Here is a 15,794-nt window from a genome sequence, read left to right as displayed (position 1 = left end):
CTCAAAATTCATGTTATTTTCCTAATTATTATTGTTATATATTCATACATAGAACATATTATATATTATATACATGAATGTACACACATATAAATACAACCTGTTGAGTATGTTTAATATATTATATAATATATATTCCATATTAATATATAATATTAACATGTTAATATTATATACTATTATATTATATATTACAATTATCTGTGTGTGTGTGTGTGTGTGTGATTTTAAGGCTGACTACTTGTTACTGGATAACAAATTAGGGTCACATTCCTTTCTTGGCATAATTATGTACCTGTATTCTTTGAATAGGTGTAGGGACCCATGAGATTTCCCTCTTCCATGTTAGCATGTCCATTGGTGCTATCATTGTTCAGGTATAATTTAGTCACTCATACTGATGAGGTATCACAGGAGTTGCTTCCCTGTCATTCTAGAAGGCATAATACAGCAGGATTTCCTCTCCCCTGACTCTCACAATCTTTCAGGCCCTCTTCCGTAAAGATCCCCGGGCCTTACCCCACTCAGAAGGGCTAAGACCAACAAAACAAGTAACAAAAATGCTGGATGTGGAGCCCTCATTCATTGTTTGTGTGATTGCAGCCACTCTAAAAATAATGTGGACAACTGAACTGGAAACTAAGGATTCTTTGGAACGTCAGTTGTGTTGGGTGGTGTTTTTCTGGGCAAACATATGAAGGAGTGTTTTCCTGAAGTGGACACATGTGAAAGGATTGTTCTGCTAAAACAAGCACATGAAAGGACACATGATGAATGAGTCGTTGCTAACGACTCACGTGTATTAGTCCACCTTACAGTGCGTAGTTGAGCTGTGTTTGTTGGGACTTCATAGAGAGAAATGCACTGAAATACTTCTGGTACTGTGCAGCAGTTTCTTACCATTTCTGCAAACTCAGCTGATTGGCAGGGCGATGCCTTCTGAGTCAGGCATATGTGCTGAGGCAAAACACATGCTGAGACAAGACCCATGAAGGACACATGATGTTTGCTGGCATATAAAAAGGACTCACTGGACTGTGACAGGGCCTGAGCTTGGCTTGCTGGTACAGCTTGCTGTGCAATGCTTGTTGGTCTCGAGTCTTCACTGGTCTTCACTTTGCTGAGAGAGGCACAGCTAATAACCTCTCATTCCTGGCGTTCCTCTGCGTCCCTCGTGTTGACTCATGCTGAGGCTGAGGCCTGGCTGTCCCTGCTAGGTCCCACCTCGGCTGCTCCATGACTATTGCTATCCTGACTCTGTCAAACTGGACTGCTGATGTATCTGTGAAGTGTTTGTGAGTGGATCGAGCTGCCGCCGCTGACTTGTGAATTGAACTGCTGATTTCCAGACAGCATACATGGGAGTTGCTCTAAAGAACCTTTCTAAACAGGTTCACTTTTCACAGTATCCTTTCTTTTCCACTGCAGGGATACAAGGGAGGTTAAAGAGTTTAAGAACTATCATTAATAAATCTACTCTATGGTCCAGCTATACAGCTCCTTGGCATAGGCCTGAATGATTGGACATTTTACTTCATAGACACTTCCTCAGTCATGTTCACTACAGCCCTATTTACAATAGCTAAGAAATGAAAACAACCCGAAGGTCTTTCAACAGATGAATGGATCATGAAAATGTGGTAGGAAACATGATATCATAACTACTGCTGGCAAATGGATGAAACTCTATTGGGTGAACTAACTCAACCCTGAAGGACAACACCACATATACCCTCTTGTCTGTGGCTCCTAGCACCAAATTTTCAAGTGTAGTTCATAGCCTGGAGTAATGAGAGAAACCAAGAAAGTGAGAGGTAGAGAATGGTGGAGAGGAAATAGCAGGATACCAGTGATAAGGAGAAAATAGGAGAAGGGAGGGAACTTAACTGAAAAGAAGGAAGGAGGTAAAGACAGAAGGAGAGGCATGGAGGAGGGATAAATAATAAATATAAAAATAAATGTGTATACATATTTTTCAATGGCTGATTATATTCTTTTCACAAGAACCATAGAGTATCTGGCAGAAGCCACAGTGTTAGGCATGAGAATCCTTCTTCCAGGTTGTTGGTTGGAGGAGTCTAGGAGACTCCAAACCAATATAGGTCACCACTATTGCCCTTTGTTGTCTCCCAGAAGGCGAAGGTAAGTCCTTATTGCTGAAGACACCATGCATTTTAGACAGAGGACTTTACAGTTTGAGCTGGCTCTGATCTGAAATCCTCCTTCCTGAGGAGTAACTTTCCTAGTACTTGAAGGTGTTATTAAAGTTGCCAGTGAAGAGAAGCGATCAATACCTGAAGCCAGCCATGATACACATGAACTACAACAAAGACCAGCATGACAAAATGTCCCTAACTGTGTAATAGCAGAAATTATATATTGGTAAAAACTAAACATTGTCTAATTGGATTTAAGGCCTAGGAACGGAAACCTAAGCAACTGTCCGGGGCTTGTGGGATTATGAATCTTGTGGAAGAGCCTACTATTACCACTTCACAAAACTAGTATCGTTTTTCCTAACTGCAATAAGTCTAGCTGTGACCATTCCACCAAAAGCATTTTACAGATTCACAATAATCCCAATAAAAATCACCACATTGGTCACAGAAATAGAAAAAAAAAACATCTTTAAATATGGAATCAGAAAAGAATGCTGAAGGGACTACTATTTCACATTTCAAGATATATTATAAAACTGTAGTAATAAAAACAGTGTGGTACTGACACAAAAACACACCCTGAACAGAACTGACAGACCAAATAGTATGTGCAACTACAAACACCCGATATTTGGGGAAGCAGTCAAAAGCATAAAGTTTAAAGAAAAGATAGCATCTTCAATAAATTTTGTTGGGAAAACTGGGTGTCCATATGGTGAAGAATGAAATTAGACCCATAAGTATTACCCTGCAAAAAATAACTCTAACTTGTTCACGCCAATCCTGAAATACTAAATCTGCTTTAAGAAAGAAAGCCGGGCCTCAGGTGGCGCACGCCTTTAATCCCAGCACTTGGGAGGCAGAGGCAGGTGGATTTCTGAGTTCAAGGCCAGCCTGGTCTACAGAGTGAGTTCCAGGACAGCCAGGGCTATACAGAGAAACCCTGTCTCAAAAAAACAAAAAAAAAAAAAAAAAAAAAAAAAGAAAGAAAGAAAGAAAGAAAGAAAGAAAGAAAGAAAGAAAGAAAGAAAGAAAGAAAGAAAGCAGTCATTACCCTACAAGATAAAGGTGCAGAAAAGGACCTTCGGAACAAGATTCCATTTGTGTAGGAATAAAGGCCAGCAACTGACAACTGGGACCTCACAAAACTAAAAAGCATCTGTTCAGCCTGGGAAATAGTGAAGCTAGAAGGAAACCCATTTGTTATATGAAAGAGGACCTTTAACAGCTATACATCCAACATAATTAATATCCATTATGCATAAAGAACTTAAGAGAGATTCAAGAAAACAAATGGGCCATTTAGAAATTGGCTATGGATCTCATAGTTAATGTGTAATGGAAATCTAGCTAATAGAAGTATCAGAACTGACTGCAATCAAATATATTTAAAATGCTTATCATGTTTAACAATTAAAATGCAAATCAAAATAACTTTGAAATTTCATGTTACTGCAATCAGAATATTTCAAATTTTGGATTCCAACTTTTTCTCTATAGCTCAGGCTGACCATGTAATCCTCCTGCTTTTGTCTCGTAAATGCTAGGATTGTAGGTGTGCACCACCATGCCTGGCCTGGCTGGGTCATTTATATAAGGCACTTTTTTTTTTTTAATTTGGCTATAGCAGGACATGAACATCCTCCTATCTTTATGTTTAGTTATTGACTGTTTAAATTCTCCTCACCGGAGAGCACCTGAAAAGCATGGCCTCTGAGCCCAAGGCCATATCTTCCCTTCACAGAAGGCACTGTCACTTCTGGTTCTTCCTGGACAGTGTTGGTCTTACTAAAGGGATGTCTGTGGTATACCCTGAACCTTCTACCTTTGCCTTTGTAAGGGACTTTAACATTTCTTCCTAAACTGGAGATCCACAAGCAATTGAAAAATGAAGGTCCAGGTATGTTAAGTTGTAACCTAAACTTCATCAGCTGGCCTAACTTGTTTGGCAGAGGGAAGTTTTGCTCATTGGGAGAGACATTTTTTATTCAGACGTAGAAGAAACTACCTGTAACACATACTGATCTCAGTATACAGAAATAGCCTTTTCCCCTTGGAATCCAAGACAACACTGAGTTGATAGAGCTACTTGGAGGTTAGCACTGCCCCCCAGAAGAACCTGAGACCAGCCACACTTTGTGGTCAGATACATCATTGCCCGCATTCTTCCTGCTGAGCAGGTTGTCTGCTCTCTCACACTGACTAGTGATATGCAGATTACTCTCATGCACAGGTTTTGCATGAGTTCTTCGTTTCTTTGCAAGCACATGCATAGTTATTTCTACACTAATGATTGCTATGTGGCATGATAGAAATCCATCATCATGCAATATGGCATATCTACAGGCTCCGTTGCATCAATGAAGCCAATTTACATTGCTAAAGAGGTTTTTCTCCTCCTGCTTTCAAGTGAGAAATAGATGTCATTGGTAGGGCATGCATGAGGGGAATAAATGAAATCTAAGTGCAGGCTGTGTCCTTGCTGTGCCTGTAGAACTCCATATGTGCAACCACATGAATGAAGATCAGGCCCAGAAGACACTTGGGCCTGATTTCTACAAAAGGAAGGAGACCGTAGTCAGAGGACTTCAGTGGGGTCCCTCTCTGTTTTACATTTATATTCTAGTGGCATCTTAAGCAATGAGGTGAGTTGTCAGTTTTCTGAATTTTAGTAGTCCTGTTAATAGTTTTGCTATGAAAGCATGAGGAAGAGACTCAGGCAGCTGAGAGCTAGAGAGTGTAGCTCCCTAGGCTTCCCAAGGCTGAGTGATTCTGGGGCTTAGATGTGTTTCTGAATCATGTTGTAAAGTACCTTAGCCTACAGGCCTTACAAATCTTACTAACAGCTCCTGTAAGTGCTACACTGTCCACCAGCAAAGGTAACTCACAGCCATAAGGAACAACAATATTTGATCATCGGTGAAAGAGAAACGAAATGCTTTGGCCTATACTGTGGTGCCCCTAAATTTTGATCAAACACACAGCAAGGCAGCTAAGTGACATTTGAACAACGATGCCAGTGTGGAAGTAAAGTGTGGCCAGTGTGACCATTAAAAATGGTGGGCACACTAAGAGAGGGCAAGGACCACTGAACTCCATCTATGATGCCCAGGGAAAATACAAGACCCTGGAATCAGGGCTTTACTTGGACTTTGTTCATTGTTAATATTCTATGCAGGCAGAAACAACCATCTTTCTTTTGTAGTTAAAATTATTAGGGCATCCCATTACCATAAGGACTATTCAAGTTCCCTTTTCCAAGCCACTACTACCCCTAGCCCTCTATCCACCTCTTAAGTTTTACATTTCAATAATACCACAAAAATAGAATCCTGCAGTATATAACTTCAGAGAATTTTTTTTGAGACAAGAGTTTCACTATATAACTCAGGCGAACACTGTGCAGACTAAGCTGGCCTTGAACTCACATATGTTGCCTACATATATTGCCTCCTAAATGCTTGGATTAAAGATGTACACCACCATGTTTAACACACACACACACACACACACACACACACACACACACACACACACACACACCTGAGCAACTTGGGTTATTGCATATAGTACTAATTTTACCTTTTGTTGGTGATTGGTGTCCCATGGTACGGACACAATAGTTGAGTCACTTATTTGTGTTGGTTGTGTTCACTCTGACTACCACAAATAAGGCTTCTAGGCACATATCAGGCTTTTTTGTGGAAATAAGTCTTAGTTTCTCTGGACTAAATTATTATAAAATATTTGGTTGGTGATATAACAAGTGATTCTGAAAATTGGCAAATTTTTCTATTCCCTATTAATAAATGACTAAATTCATACCTCTTGATCTTTATCAGCATTGAGAATTGGATATATATATATATATATATATATATATATATATATATATATATAATTTACATGTATATGGTGTGGTGGTTTGCTGTATGTATGATATATGTGTGCATATATGTACACATCTGTGAATGACTACTTGCCTACATGAAAAGGCTAGAAGAAGATATTAAATGCCTTGTTCTGTCACAGTCTATGTTATTCCTTGAGGCAGGGTCTCTCCCTGAATCTGAAGCTCTTTGAGTAGAACCACAGGCCAGTAACATCAGCAATTCTCCTGTCTCTGCCCTCCACACTACCAAGTTTACAGGATCATGTACAGCTCTATGTGACATTTTATGTGGGTGCCGCTCACTTGAACATGAGTTCTTATGCTTGTGCAGCAAGCTGTCTCATCATTGGGACAGCTTGTTAGCCCCCAAAGTGGTCATTAGTTTTAACTCCATTCTGACAGGTTTGGACTGTGGTGCTCTGGTGCAGTTTGCTCATGATTAATGGTGTAGAACATGTCTCTTGTGCTTATTTGACATCTGTATGTTTTCTTTAGTAGAGTGTTCCTTCAAGTCTTTTATACATGTACTTATTGGGTTATATATTTGTGTTTTTCTAGTACTAATGTGTTTCAGTGAGTGTGTATGTGTGTGTGTGTGTGTGTGAGTGTGTGTGTATTCTATATACTAGTCCTCTGTTTCCGATGTTGTATGGATCATGATTTTGAGTTAAGTCTACTAGTCAAGTCTAGTTTCTTTATCTGGTCCTACCTCTTGAATATAGACACTTTTGTTTTCTAAAAATGACAGAAGGCTTAGACACAGGATGCGTTTTTCATAGTAAAGAATGATTAAGGAAGAGAAAGGAGCCTAAAGTGGCTTAAGATTAGTTAGTTAGAATAGTTTCAAGGACTCCCCGGTGTGGGGGCTTCACCAGTCCAGCAGACTTGGTTCTGAACCTGGACTGCTATGTGCAAAGACCAGCAGCAGAGTTGAAGGGCCTGAGAAAGAGGTCAGTCGACATGTGGTCGAGATGGGGTGACCCATCCACCTGTGAGAAGACAGCTCCCAAGTTCCTCATTTGCCTTCTCTTAACTGCAACATCCCCTCTCTGGACAGGAAGACCCCATACGCCAAAGTACCAGATATAAAAGCTAGAAGATGTTAGTAAAATTATGACTGAGTTTGAAATTGTGCCAGACTTGTAGGGTAGAGTAAATCCTATTTAGTCATAATGTATGTAGTTCTTTGCATAAATTGCTAAGTCCCACTTACCAATGTACTATGAAGAATTTTTCATTTGCACTCAGGATGAATAGTTTAAATAGTGGATGGTGGTTTGATTTGTTAGCGTCATTCTTGTGTAATCTTGACATATTCATGAGTGAATTGGGATGTCCCTTTTATTTTCTGAAAGAAAACATATGGAATTGGATTTTTAAAAACATGAGACCACATATGCCTAAAGAATATTTTTTGACAATTTTAATTTCCTTAGTAATTGGAGGGCTATTCGAATTACCTGTTTCCTGATGAGCTGTGGCAACTTGGAAATTCAAGAGTGATTCCTGTCCTCTAAGTTGCCACATCCCCATGTGGGACTGTATTTCTGTCCCCTGACTCTCCTTTTGAAGCTGTGCGACAGACACAGTTTTGTTGCTGACATTGGTATTTTGTTATATCCCTCTTTGTCAGTCTTGATAAAAGGCTGAATAGTTTTATATACCTTCTCAGTGAACCAAGTCCTGGTTTCATTGATTTTCTTGGCCATTTTTCCATTTTAAACACCATTGATTTCTGTTCTTGTTTTTGTTGTTTCCTTTCCTGGCTGTGGCTTTGTTTTCGTCTCCAAACTCCAGTAGGCTTCACATTATTGATTTGAAGCCCCTCTTCTTTTGTTCAACACACGTTCAGTTTGGCAGATCTCTCCATGAGCAGTAGGCTAGCTGTATCCTGTGTATTTTGATGGGCTGTGTTTTCATTTTCATTCAGTGACACATATTTTTATTTTTTTTTCCCCTGAGACATCCTTTGATCCTTGTATACATTGTTTAGAATCTTGTGGTTTTCTTCCAATTCTTTGAGATTTTTCTGTTTTTTTTTTTTGTTATTGTTCTTGTTTTTGTTTTGTTTTGTTGGTTTGAGTCCCTTTTCAGTTTTGAATATGGCTTTGTGACTACATTTATTTAACTTTAGTTTAGATTTTTTTTTCTGGCCTGAGTTGCTCTCTCTTGGTGTATTCCCCATGCAAATGTGTAAAGAAAATGTATTCTCCTGTTGGGTGGAATATTTTATAAATATATAAATAGAAGTTCCCAGTGGGGAATGAAAAGGAGCCATCATGTTTGATGCAAGTTTGGGGGAAGACCTGACTCTCCAGATGGTCTCCATAGAGATTATCATCATCTACATCCTAGGCATTGGTGATGGAGTTGCTGACCATGGCAATGAAGGTTCTGAATCTCCGGGAATTTTACAGCATGCCCCATGCCCAAATGCTTCTTATTTAGTTTTAGCTTCACTAGGCTGACAGTTTAGGCTGCCTTTGCTAACGTGGTAAGGGAAACAGGTAATACTGAAGTTATAGGAGGCAAACAGACTTTGGCAACTCACTTTTAAGGCAAGGACAGTTTACATAATGCAGCCCAGTGTTTGATATAATGGACACACAGAAGTACATGCTAAATGATGATAGGCAATGAATGGACTAATTGAACCAAGGCTAACCCACTTGAGATCTGTTCTAGGCATGCACCTCCACAAAAATCCCTGAGGATTGTGGGAGATGCCTAAGTGTACAGTTGGCTAATGTGATCAGCCAAGAGGGCCACACAGGCAGGGGCTAACTGAAAGCGTCATATTTGTCATTTCCTCGTCATTACAGTGTTGCGACAGAAATCCTGCCAGAACATCATGGAAGGAGGAATTCATTTCACTAACAGGTTCAGAGAAAACACTCAAGGCTTAGGGGTTGGATCAGGTTGGAGCGTGGTAGCCAAAGATTGACAGATTTAGATATCATCTTCCAAAGCAGAAGTGAGGCTGGTCTGTATTCTTCTAAGGCCCTCCCCTAATATTCTATTCACAATTCCACAACCCTCCAAAACATCCCTGTGACCTGAGAGAATCGGGGGTCAAAACATGAGACCATGGAACACATTTCAGATTCAAACTGCAGCAATGGGTGTCTTCATTTTAACATTCTCTTTCTGTGCCTCACCCTACAGATAATGCACAGCCAGTCTCTACTGAGAACATTTGTATATGGCATTCACCAAACAGGAAGACCTCCTATTTACACGTTATGGGAGGGACCTGAAGAAAAATGGCCGTTTCTACTTGAACCCAAGCTCAAAAATTTCAAGGCTTGGGTCCGTGTGGTTATGTTTGCATGTTTTCACTAGCTGGTTTGTGTGAGGGCAGTAAAAGCCTGCACCGTCTCGCAGGCACATACATGACTCTGAGTCACATTAGCACTTACAGTAGCTGAGAGAGAACGCTTCTTTTCAACCTCCCTTGGTATAGACAGAGGCCGTTTTTTGATGTCTTTGATGATTGAGGTTTTGTAGGCAAAAACTAAATGTCTCCAGGTATTTTGAAAAGTTAATATTGTCATTATGATTTTCCTACTGTCTCTCAAGTACATTTTAGCATTTTCTTCCAATTTAGTAACTTAAAAATATAGAATGCAAAAGACTACCAGAAGAAATATAAATATTCTTATTAGTTACAGTAAAACACACACACACACACTCACAGAGTAAAGTTTGGTTTTTATAAATAAATGCTCTATTCTCGTTCTTTTTCTATCACCTCTCAACTCACATTCATCATGTAAGCTATGTCTCTGAAGAGGAGATCAAAAGGACCATAAAGAAGGAACCTGAGGTGTAGCCCTTCTTAGAAAGGAAGAGCTTGGAGGGACAGTTTCTTGTTTTTCAGGAACCAAAAACATTGCTAGCCCTTGGACTAGACATAAAAGGACAGCATTGGCGAGGGAGTAGCTTGTTCACATAGAGTTTGCCTAGCCTGAGCAAGGCCCTGTGTTCAAAGCTTAGTACAAGCAAAACCCCAATTCACACACACACACACACACACACACACACACACACACACACACACACACACACCTTATTCACAGCTTGGATCTTTCTGAAATCAAAGTAAGTGGAGTAAGACCACCAACCACTGTTCATGAACTTCCTGTGAGACAAGCGTCCATTCTCCCCAGACATTTCCAAGAAACAATCTTACCCAAGTCTAGCTTGACGAGTGTGCGTGAGAACATGCTCACACATGCAGGAGAGAAGATTGGCTGTTCTATAGTGAAGGGAACTACCCTCACTGAGCCTTACTGAGCACTGAGTGGCAGCCAGGCCTCCCTGTAGTACAGTTTCCTATGCCCCTCTCACTCTACTTCACAGGAGAAAAATGAATCTACACGAGATCTCCTTTGTTAATCACATCTGTGGAGAATTCAAGAGGGCAACAGCCATGCCATGTTTGGAGAAAATCACTCATGGCAAATACTTATCCAATCCCTTTATTCAGTGGTGGTTCCATTGGGATTTTACAAATCCCGATTAAAGAAAGTGAATAAATAAACTGAACTTCTCTAGTTTAGCCCTCAAAATATTTCATTATTTCCTATTTTGTAAAATGTCTAGGTAGAAGTAAAAGTTATTTTTAAGATTTTCAAATGTCAGCCTTTAAGTTCAGTTCCATATACTTTCATTGAATCTAGGTCACCTTGTGGCAGATGCAGAGGCATCCTGAAGACACGGAGCATTCTGGGGAAAGTTAATAGCCCTCTTTGTTTGTTATTATACTAAAAGTGAGCCAGGCGAGGCATTTCATACACCCACGGAGAGTGCTTAGCTGCCCTTCTTCTCTTGCTAACATTTTACAAGATGTTTGTTGCAATAAACCTCACTGACAGCAAGCATGGCAGCACAAATAGCACTTAGGTGTTTCCCCTTTTAAATCCCATCAGACGAGACAAATCCAATCTGCTGAAACCACACTTCAAGACTTCTTCGCCAAGATCCCTCCCCGTGGGACGTACTAGCTTAGGAGTCACAGGCTCCTGCTCTGGCCTGGATTCCAAACTAAGAGCCGTTTTAAAAATGCCTTTTCAGCCTGATATTTGCGAACTCTGCAGAGGAAGGGGCTCTTGATCTGTCAGGGTGGTCAACCAGCCCTCACACAACATTATCTTTTCCTGAGGGGTTGCATCCAGGGTGGAGTGGACAGGTAGCTCCAGAAAGTGACCAACAGCCCAGGTTGCCAGACCAGGGTCTCTGAGAGAACCTCATCTTAGATTCTTTGGGGTCCTTGTGCAGCCCTTTCTTTGTGAAACTTACCTGGCAAGTTCAAGTTCTGGGCTATTGTCAAATTGGTACAATATTATTGAGAGAAAATGGAGGGAGAGCAGAAACTGAGAGCTGGACTCAGAACCATCAGGAATTGAAGCGTGGTTATACAATGCCATGAAAAATTCTGACTTCTAATGGTCTGGGTTCCACGTACTTCTGTGCACCTCGATAAGTCAGTCACTGCCCTTTGGGAAGACTAGCCTGGCCACTGCGCACATTAGGCTGTGGAGGAGGAGGAGGAATGAGAGAGGAAGGCAGGAGAAGGTAACCAGGCGAAGAGCTGGGCATCCGAGCCCTTTCTTTCCCTGGAAGTGGGACTTCTGCTAGAGGACCCTTGGGTGCGGCTGTCACCCAGAGTGTCAGTCAGTAACTGATGTGCTCTCTCACGCTTTGTATTTCTTTCCTAGGACAGCTTTCCTGCTCGCTTTGGAGGCGTCCATTTTGTCAACCAGCCCTGGTACATCCACGCCCTGTACACACTCATCAAGCCATTCCTTAAAGACAAGACAAGAAAACGGGTAATGAAAAAGAAGTGTCTTTTCACTTCTAAGTGGGGGAGAGAGGGTCCCCGGAGTGTCTGTGACAATTACAGTGCTGTTCTGTGTGTGCACTTTTTAGCCCCTGCTTTTACCATGGTTTTGCAACTTTTACCATGGTTTTGCAACTTTTGAACATTTGTACTTTAGCAGGAGTTTGCAAATAACTTGTATTTAATCAATAATTCTGTAGAATGGGTTCTCTTCAGAGCACCAGACAAACCAAAAGAAACTTTGAAGGCACACAAATACCAGATACCAATTTTGCTATAAATGCCTATATAAATAGTTTATGAAGCCACTTCCTGCTCCTATTTGATTTGCTTTTTATGTGGGATATGTTTGTTTGTTTGTTTGGGGAGGGTGAGGGAAGATCTTATTATGTAATGCAGACTAGCCCCAAATTCTTTTTTAAAGATTTATTTATTTTTATTTTATGTATATCATTGATTTGCCTGAATGTATGTATGGATATGTGCCACGAGCATACAGTGAACATGATGACCCAGAGAGGAATTAGATACCATGAGACCTGAGTTACAGACAATTATGAGCTACTATGTGGGTACTGGCAGTAGAACCTGGGTCTTCTGCAGTAGCATCAAGTCCTCTTTTGTGCTCAGCCATCTCTCTATCGCCTACGCTTGGATTCTTAGTCCTCCTATCTCTGTGTCTGGAGTTCTGGGATTATAAGCATTCACCTAGTTGCTACTTCTTCTTCATGGACTATGTCAGCAGTTAGCATTTCGCCCTGTATCAGCACCATGAAAACTGGTTCTTTATGCTTTTTTTTTTCCTCTCATAGACCATGGTAATTGTCAGATCCATCATCTGTAAGGTTGAAAACATTGTTTGTTGAATGCAAAAATCTTAAAAATAAAGCTTGATATAATAATGACATTAGTCAGCATTTGAGAAGCCAGCGTCTTTCATCAGAGCAGGGATAGCATGGCATGCTCTACAGCTGAGAAATATGTGCCCATTAGCTCTCTGAATCTGACTGTTTTTGTTTGTTACGTGCGAAAACTCACCCCTATACCACAGACTCTTTGGAGCAATTTAATGAGACAGCATAAAAACATCTTCACAATGCCATTCGTGCCATTCACAATGCCAGACACTTGATGGCTTTTACTGCTCTTTACCCTTTACCGTTCTTCCCCACCAGCTTTATTAAAACATACTTGACAAGTGAACATTGTATGTGTTTAAGGATCACAGTGCATCCATTTAATATCTGAATACATAGCAACATGATTACCCCAATCATATCTATAGTTATGTGACTGATGATATGTAATTGTATGGACACACACACACAATCAATCAATCAAACAACAGCAAAACCAAGAAGCATAGAAAACACCCATGGTGGAAGCTATAGCGTGTCACAGTGCGCCCTGCAGTCTACCCCTCTGTCCACTCTTCATTTGCAAATGCTCATTGCAATGAGTCATTATTCTGGTTCAAGAGCTCTGGCTTCTGTGATGCCATCAATTGGATCCTTATTGGGACTCCTTCCAGTTTTCCTGTCGTTGCCCTGTGTCATGGAGATCCTGCAGCTTTGAATCAGCAGGACTGGCCCTGTCACGAGTCCCAAGCATTCATAGAGGATTTGGGATGAACCATCTCTGAGACCCGGACCTGGGCCTGGGTGATAGCAGAGCTGCACAGCTCTGGCTAGACCACCCAATGCTACCATCAGCAGGAGGCAGGGTCAGCTCTCTTGCTCTCATTCCCTTGGATCCAGATCTTCTGATTATCACAGGTGGCAAGGGGCAGGAGGAGTAAAGCATCACCCCCACACCCATGCCACTTTATGAAAATCAAGTGATGGGGCCAGATCTTTCCAGCTCTTACCTTGAAGGCTGGCTCACCTGTGCCATCTTCACCAGGGGCAGCTCTACTGTGTGCTACATCTGATGAGGGACAGGGGCAGACTATCTGCTCTCATGACCCCAGGGCCAGCTCTCTGGACTGCTGCAAATGATGAGGGGTGAAACACACACACACACACACACACACACACACACACACACACCACTACCACCACCTCTGAGCAGAGGAACAGCAGAGCCAGGTGCCACCCCAGTCCTCACTCAGGACTGGCTCACCTGTGTCCCTACCACCAGGGTCAGCTCTGCTGTGCTGTCCAGGGGAGGTTCGGGGCCTGCTCTCCCAAGTGTTATAGCAGGGCTATCTCTCCAGAGCTCATCCTGTAGCCAGCTTTCCCAGCTGCCAGAGGTGGTGAGGCACAGGGGGTGGGGATATGTCACCTGTGTGCCTATGCTACCCAGTGGCAGATAAATGGCACAGTCAGCTCTACTATACTTGTGCCTTCAGGGATAACTCACCCACACCCAAAACCATACCCCTGCCATTAGGGCCAGCTCCACCTTCCTTCTGGGTGCTGCTAGCAGTGAGCACTGCATCCAATGTGGGACAGTGTCAGTTCTGCAAAGCTCCTGGACATCCAGCTAGTCCTCAGCAGCTGTCCTGACCAGTGACATTCTCAAGTTCTCTGTGGTAATATAAGCCCCAGATGTCTACACCAACTACTGCCATTGCATAGCCTAGCCACAGACTCAGACATCACCCTCAGCCATAGCTTGGGCAGTGACCTCAGCATGATCCCAGGTGGCAGGGCTCGCCACTCACAACAGGCTACTCCTCCCCACCCTGGAGTCTCCAGTTCCATCTCTCTCTATAACGCTCAAGCTTCTCTGTCTCTCCCATCTGACCATGACATACTTGCACACTTTGGTGGCTCTAGCTGCATGCTGGCCACATGGCAGGCAAGCCCCTGGTGACATCCTCCATCCACGATGCCTGGCATGTCAGCAAGCAGGAGTTTATAGCCCATCAGTGCCATGCACTGGAGGGCAGGTCTGTAGATGGCATGGCAGTGTGCAGTTCTCTGTCTGTCTTCCTTCCTTCATGTTATGCTGCCTGGATTTGATTGCCATGGTTTGGTTTTTATGAGTCCTAGGCATAAAATAGCTTTGGCTCCCAAAATAGGCAACAAACTAGGATGAACAAGGGACTGTGTTCGGCTCTCTCCCTGTATGATATAAGAATACCACTAATAAGGTATCCCTTTGCCCATTGCCAGGGGGTGAGGATTCTTAATTCTTAAGCCTTGAACACACCTTGGTTTTTAGAGGACATTATCATGGACTATTGGAGAAGGACAAGCTCCTGTTCCCAAACAAGGACAGAACTTAGAACTGGACATCGCCAGCACCAAGAAGCAGGGGACTTACAAGACATTCTATAGTCTACTCAGGACAGTACCAGGAACCACATGCCCAACATTGTTTGCAACAAGGCTTCAGACTTCCCAGAGCTTGCATTTTCTACCTAGTAGGGGATGGTGGGAATTCCTCCCACAGTAGACACAGTCAATGAAACAGAGCAGGGAGGTTCTGGAGCTCCTAATCCAGGGCAAGTGGGTCCAGCCTTCTACATCTGTGTTCCTCTCCAATGGACTACAGGATCAGGAGGGTTCCCAGAACAGAGTCAACTTCAGCAGCACATCCTGTCCTTTAAGGCCTGATTCTGTGGGCTGTGTGATTATAGATGCTTAGAGTAGAGACCAGAGCAAGACTTGGTGTGCTTCTGATACTCCAGCAGCCACTCTAGAGTGTGTTTCATAGAAGCCAGAAGATCTTAGCTGATTCACAACAAATCTTTTTTTATATTAACTTTCAGCCATGTCCAATAGCAATGTCAAAAGTGCACATTGCTTTCCCAGGCACTGAAATGCCCAGAAAAGCTCCACACTTACCTTCTTCCCACTTCTATCTTTATGGTGGTGTTTACAGTACAGGCTCAGTGAACACAGGAGAAAGTGTGGGAGTTTGTTGCTGACATCCAAATATGGATACTTTAAAA

The 15,794-nt window shown here is 42.1% G+C and overlaps 1 protein-coding gene and 1 non-coding gene across 2 annotated transcripts in view; one reads left to right on the top strand and one right to left on the bottom strand.

Annotated features, from left to right (window-relative positions):
* The window catches only part of Clvs1 (clavesin 1), a 190,330-nt gene that overhangs the window by 155,311 nt on the left and 19,225 nt on the right, over positions 1 to 15,794 (top strand). Inside the window, exon 4 of the mRNA XM_021161296.3 lies at positions 11,772 to 11,882. Within this exon, the coding sequence (XP_021016955.1) occupies positions 11,772 to 11,882 (111 nt within the window). The remainder of the gene's footprint in view (positions 1 to 11,771; positions 11,883 to 15,794) is intronic.
* On the bottom strand, positions 14,877 to 15,017 carry LOC115030978 (small nucleolar RNA SNORA48). Its single transcript, XR_003836571.1, has one exon. It is a non-coding gene; the product is annotated as a small nucleolar RNA SNORA48 (small nucleolar RNA).

The sequence above is a fragment of the Mus caroli genome, unplaced genomic scaffold (genome assembly GCF_978045245.1).
Source record: "Mus caroli unplaced genomic scaffold, Mus_caroli_1 scaffold_6, whole genome shotgun sequence".
Classification (NCBI taxonomy): Eukaryota; Metazoa; Chordata; class Mammalia; order Rodentia; family Muridae; genus Mus; species Mus caroli.
The sequence above is the reverse complement of the archived record's forward strand: the minus strand, read 5'-3'. Positions and strand labels throughout refer to the sequence as shown.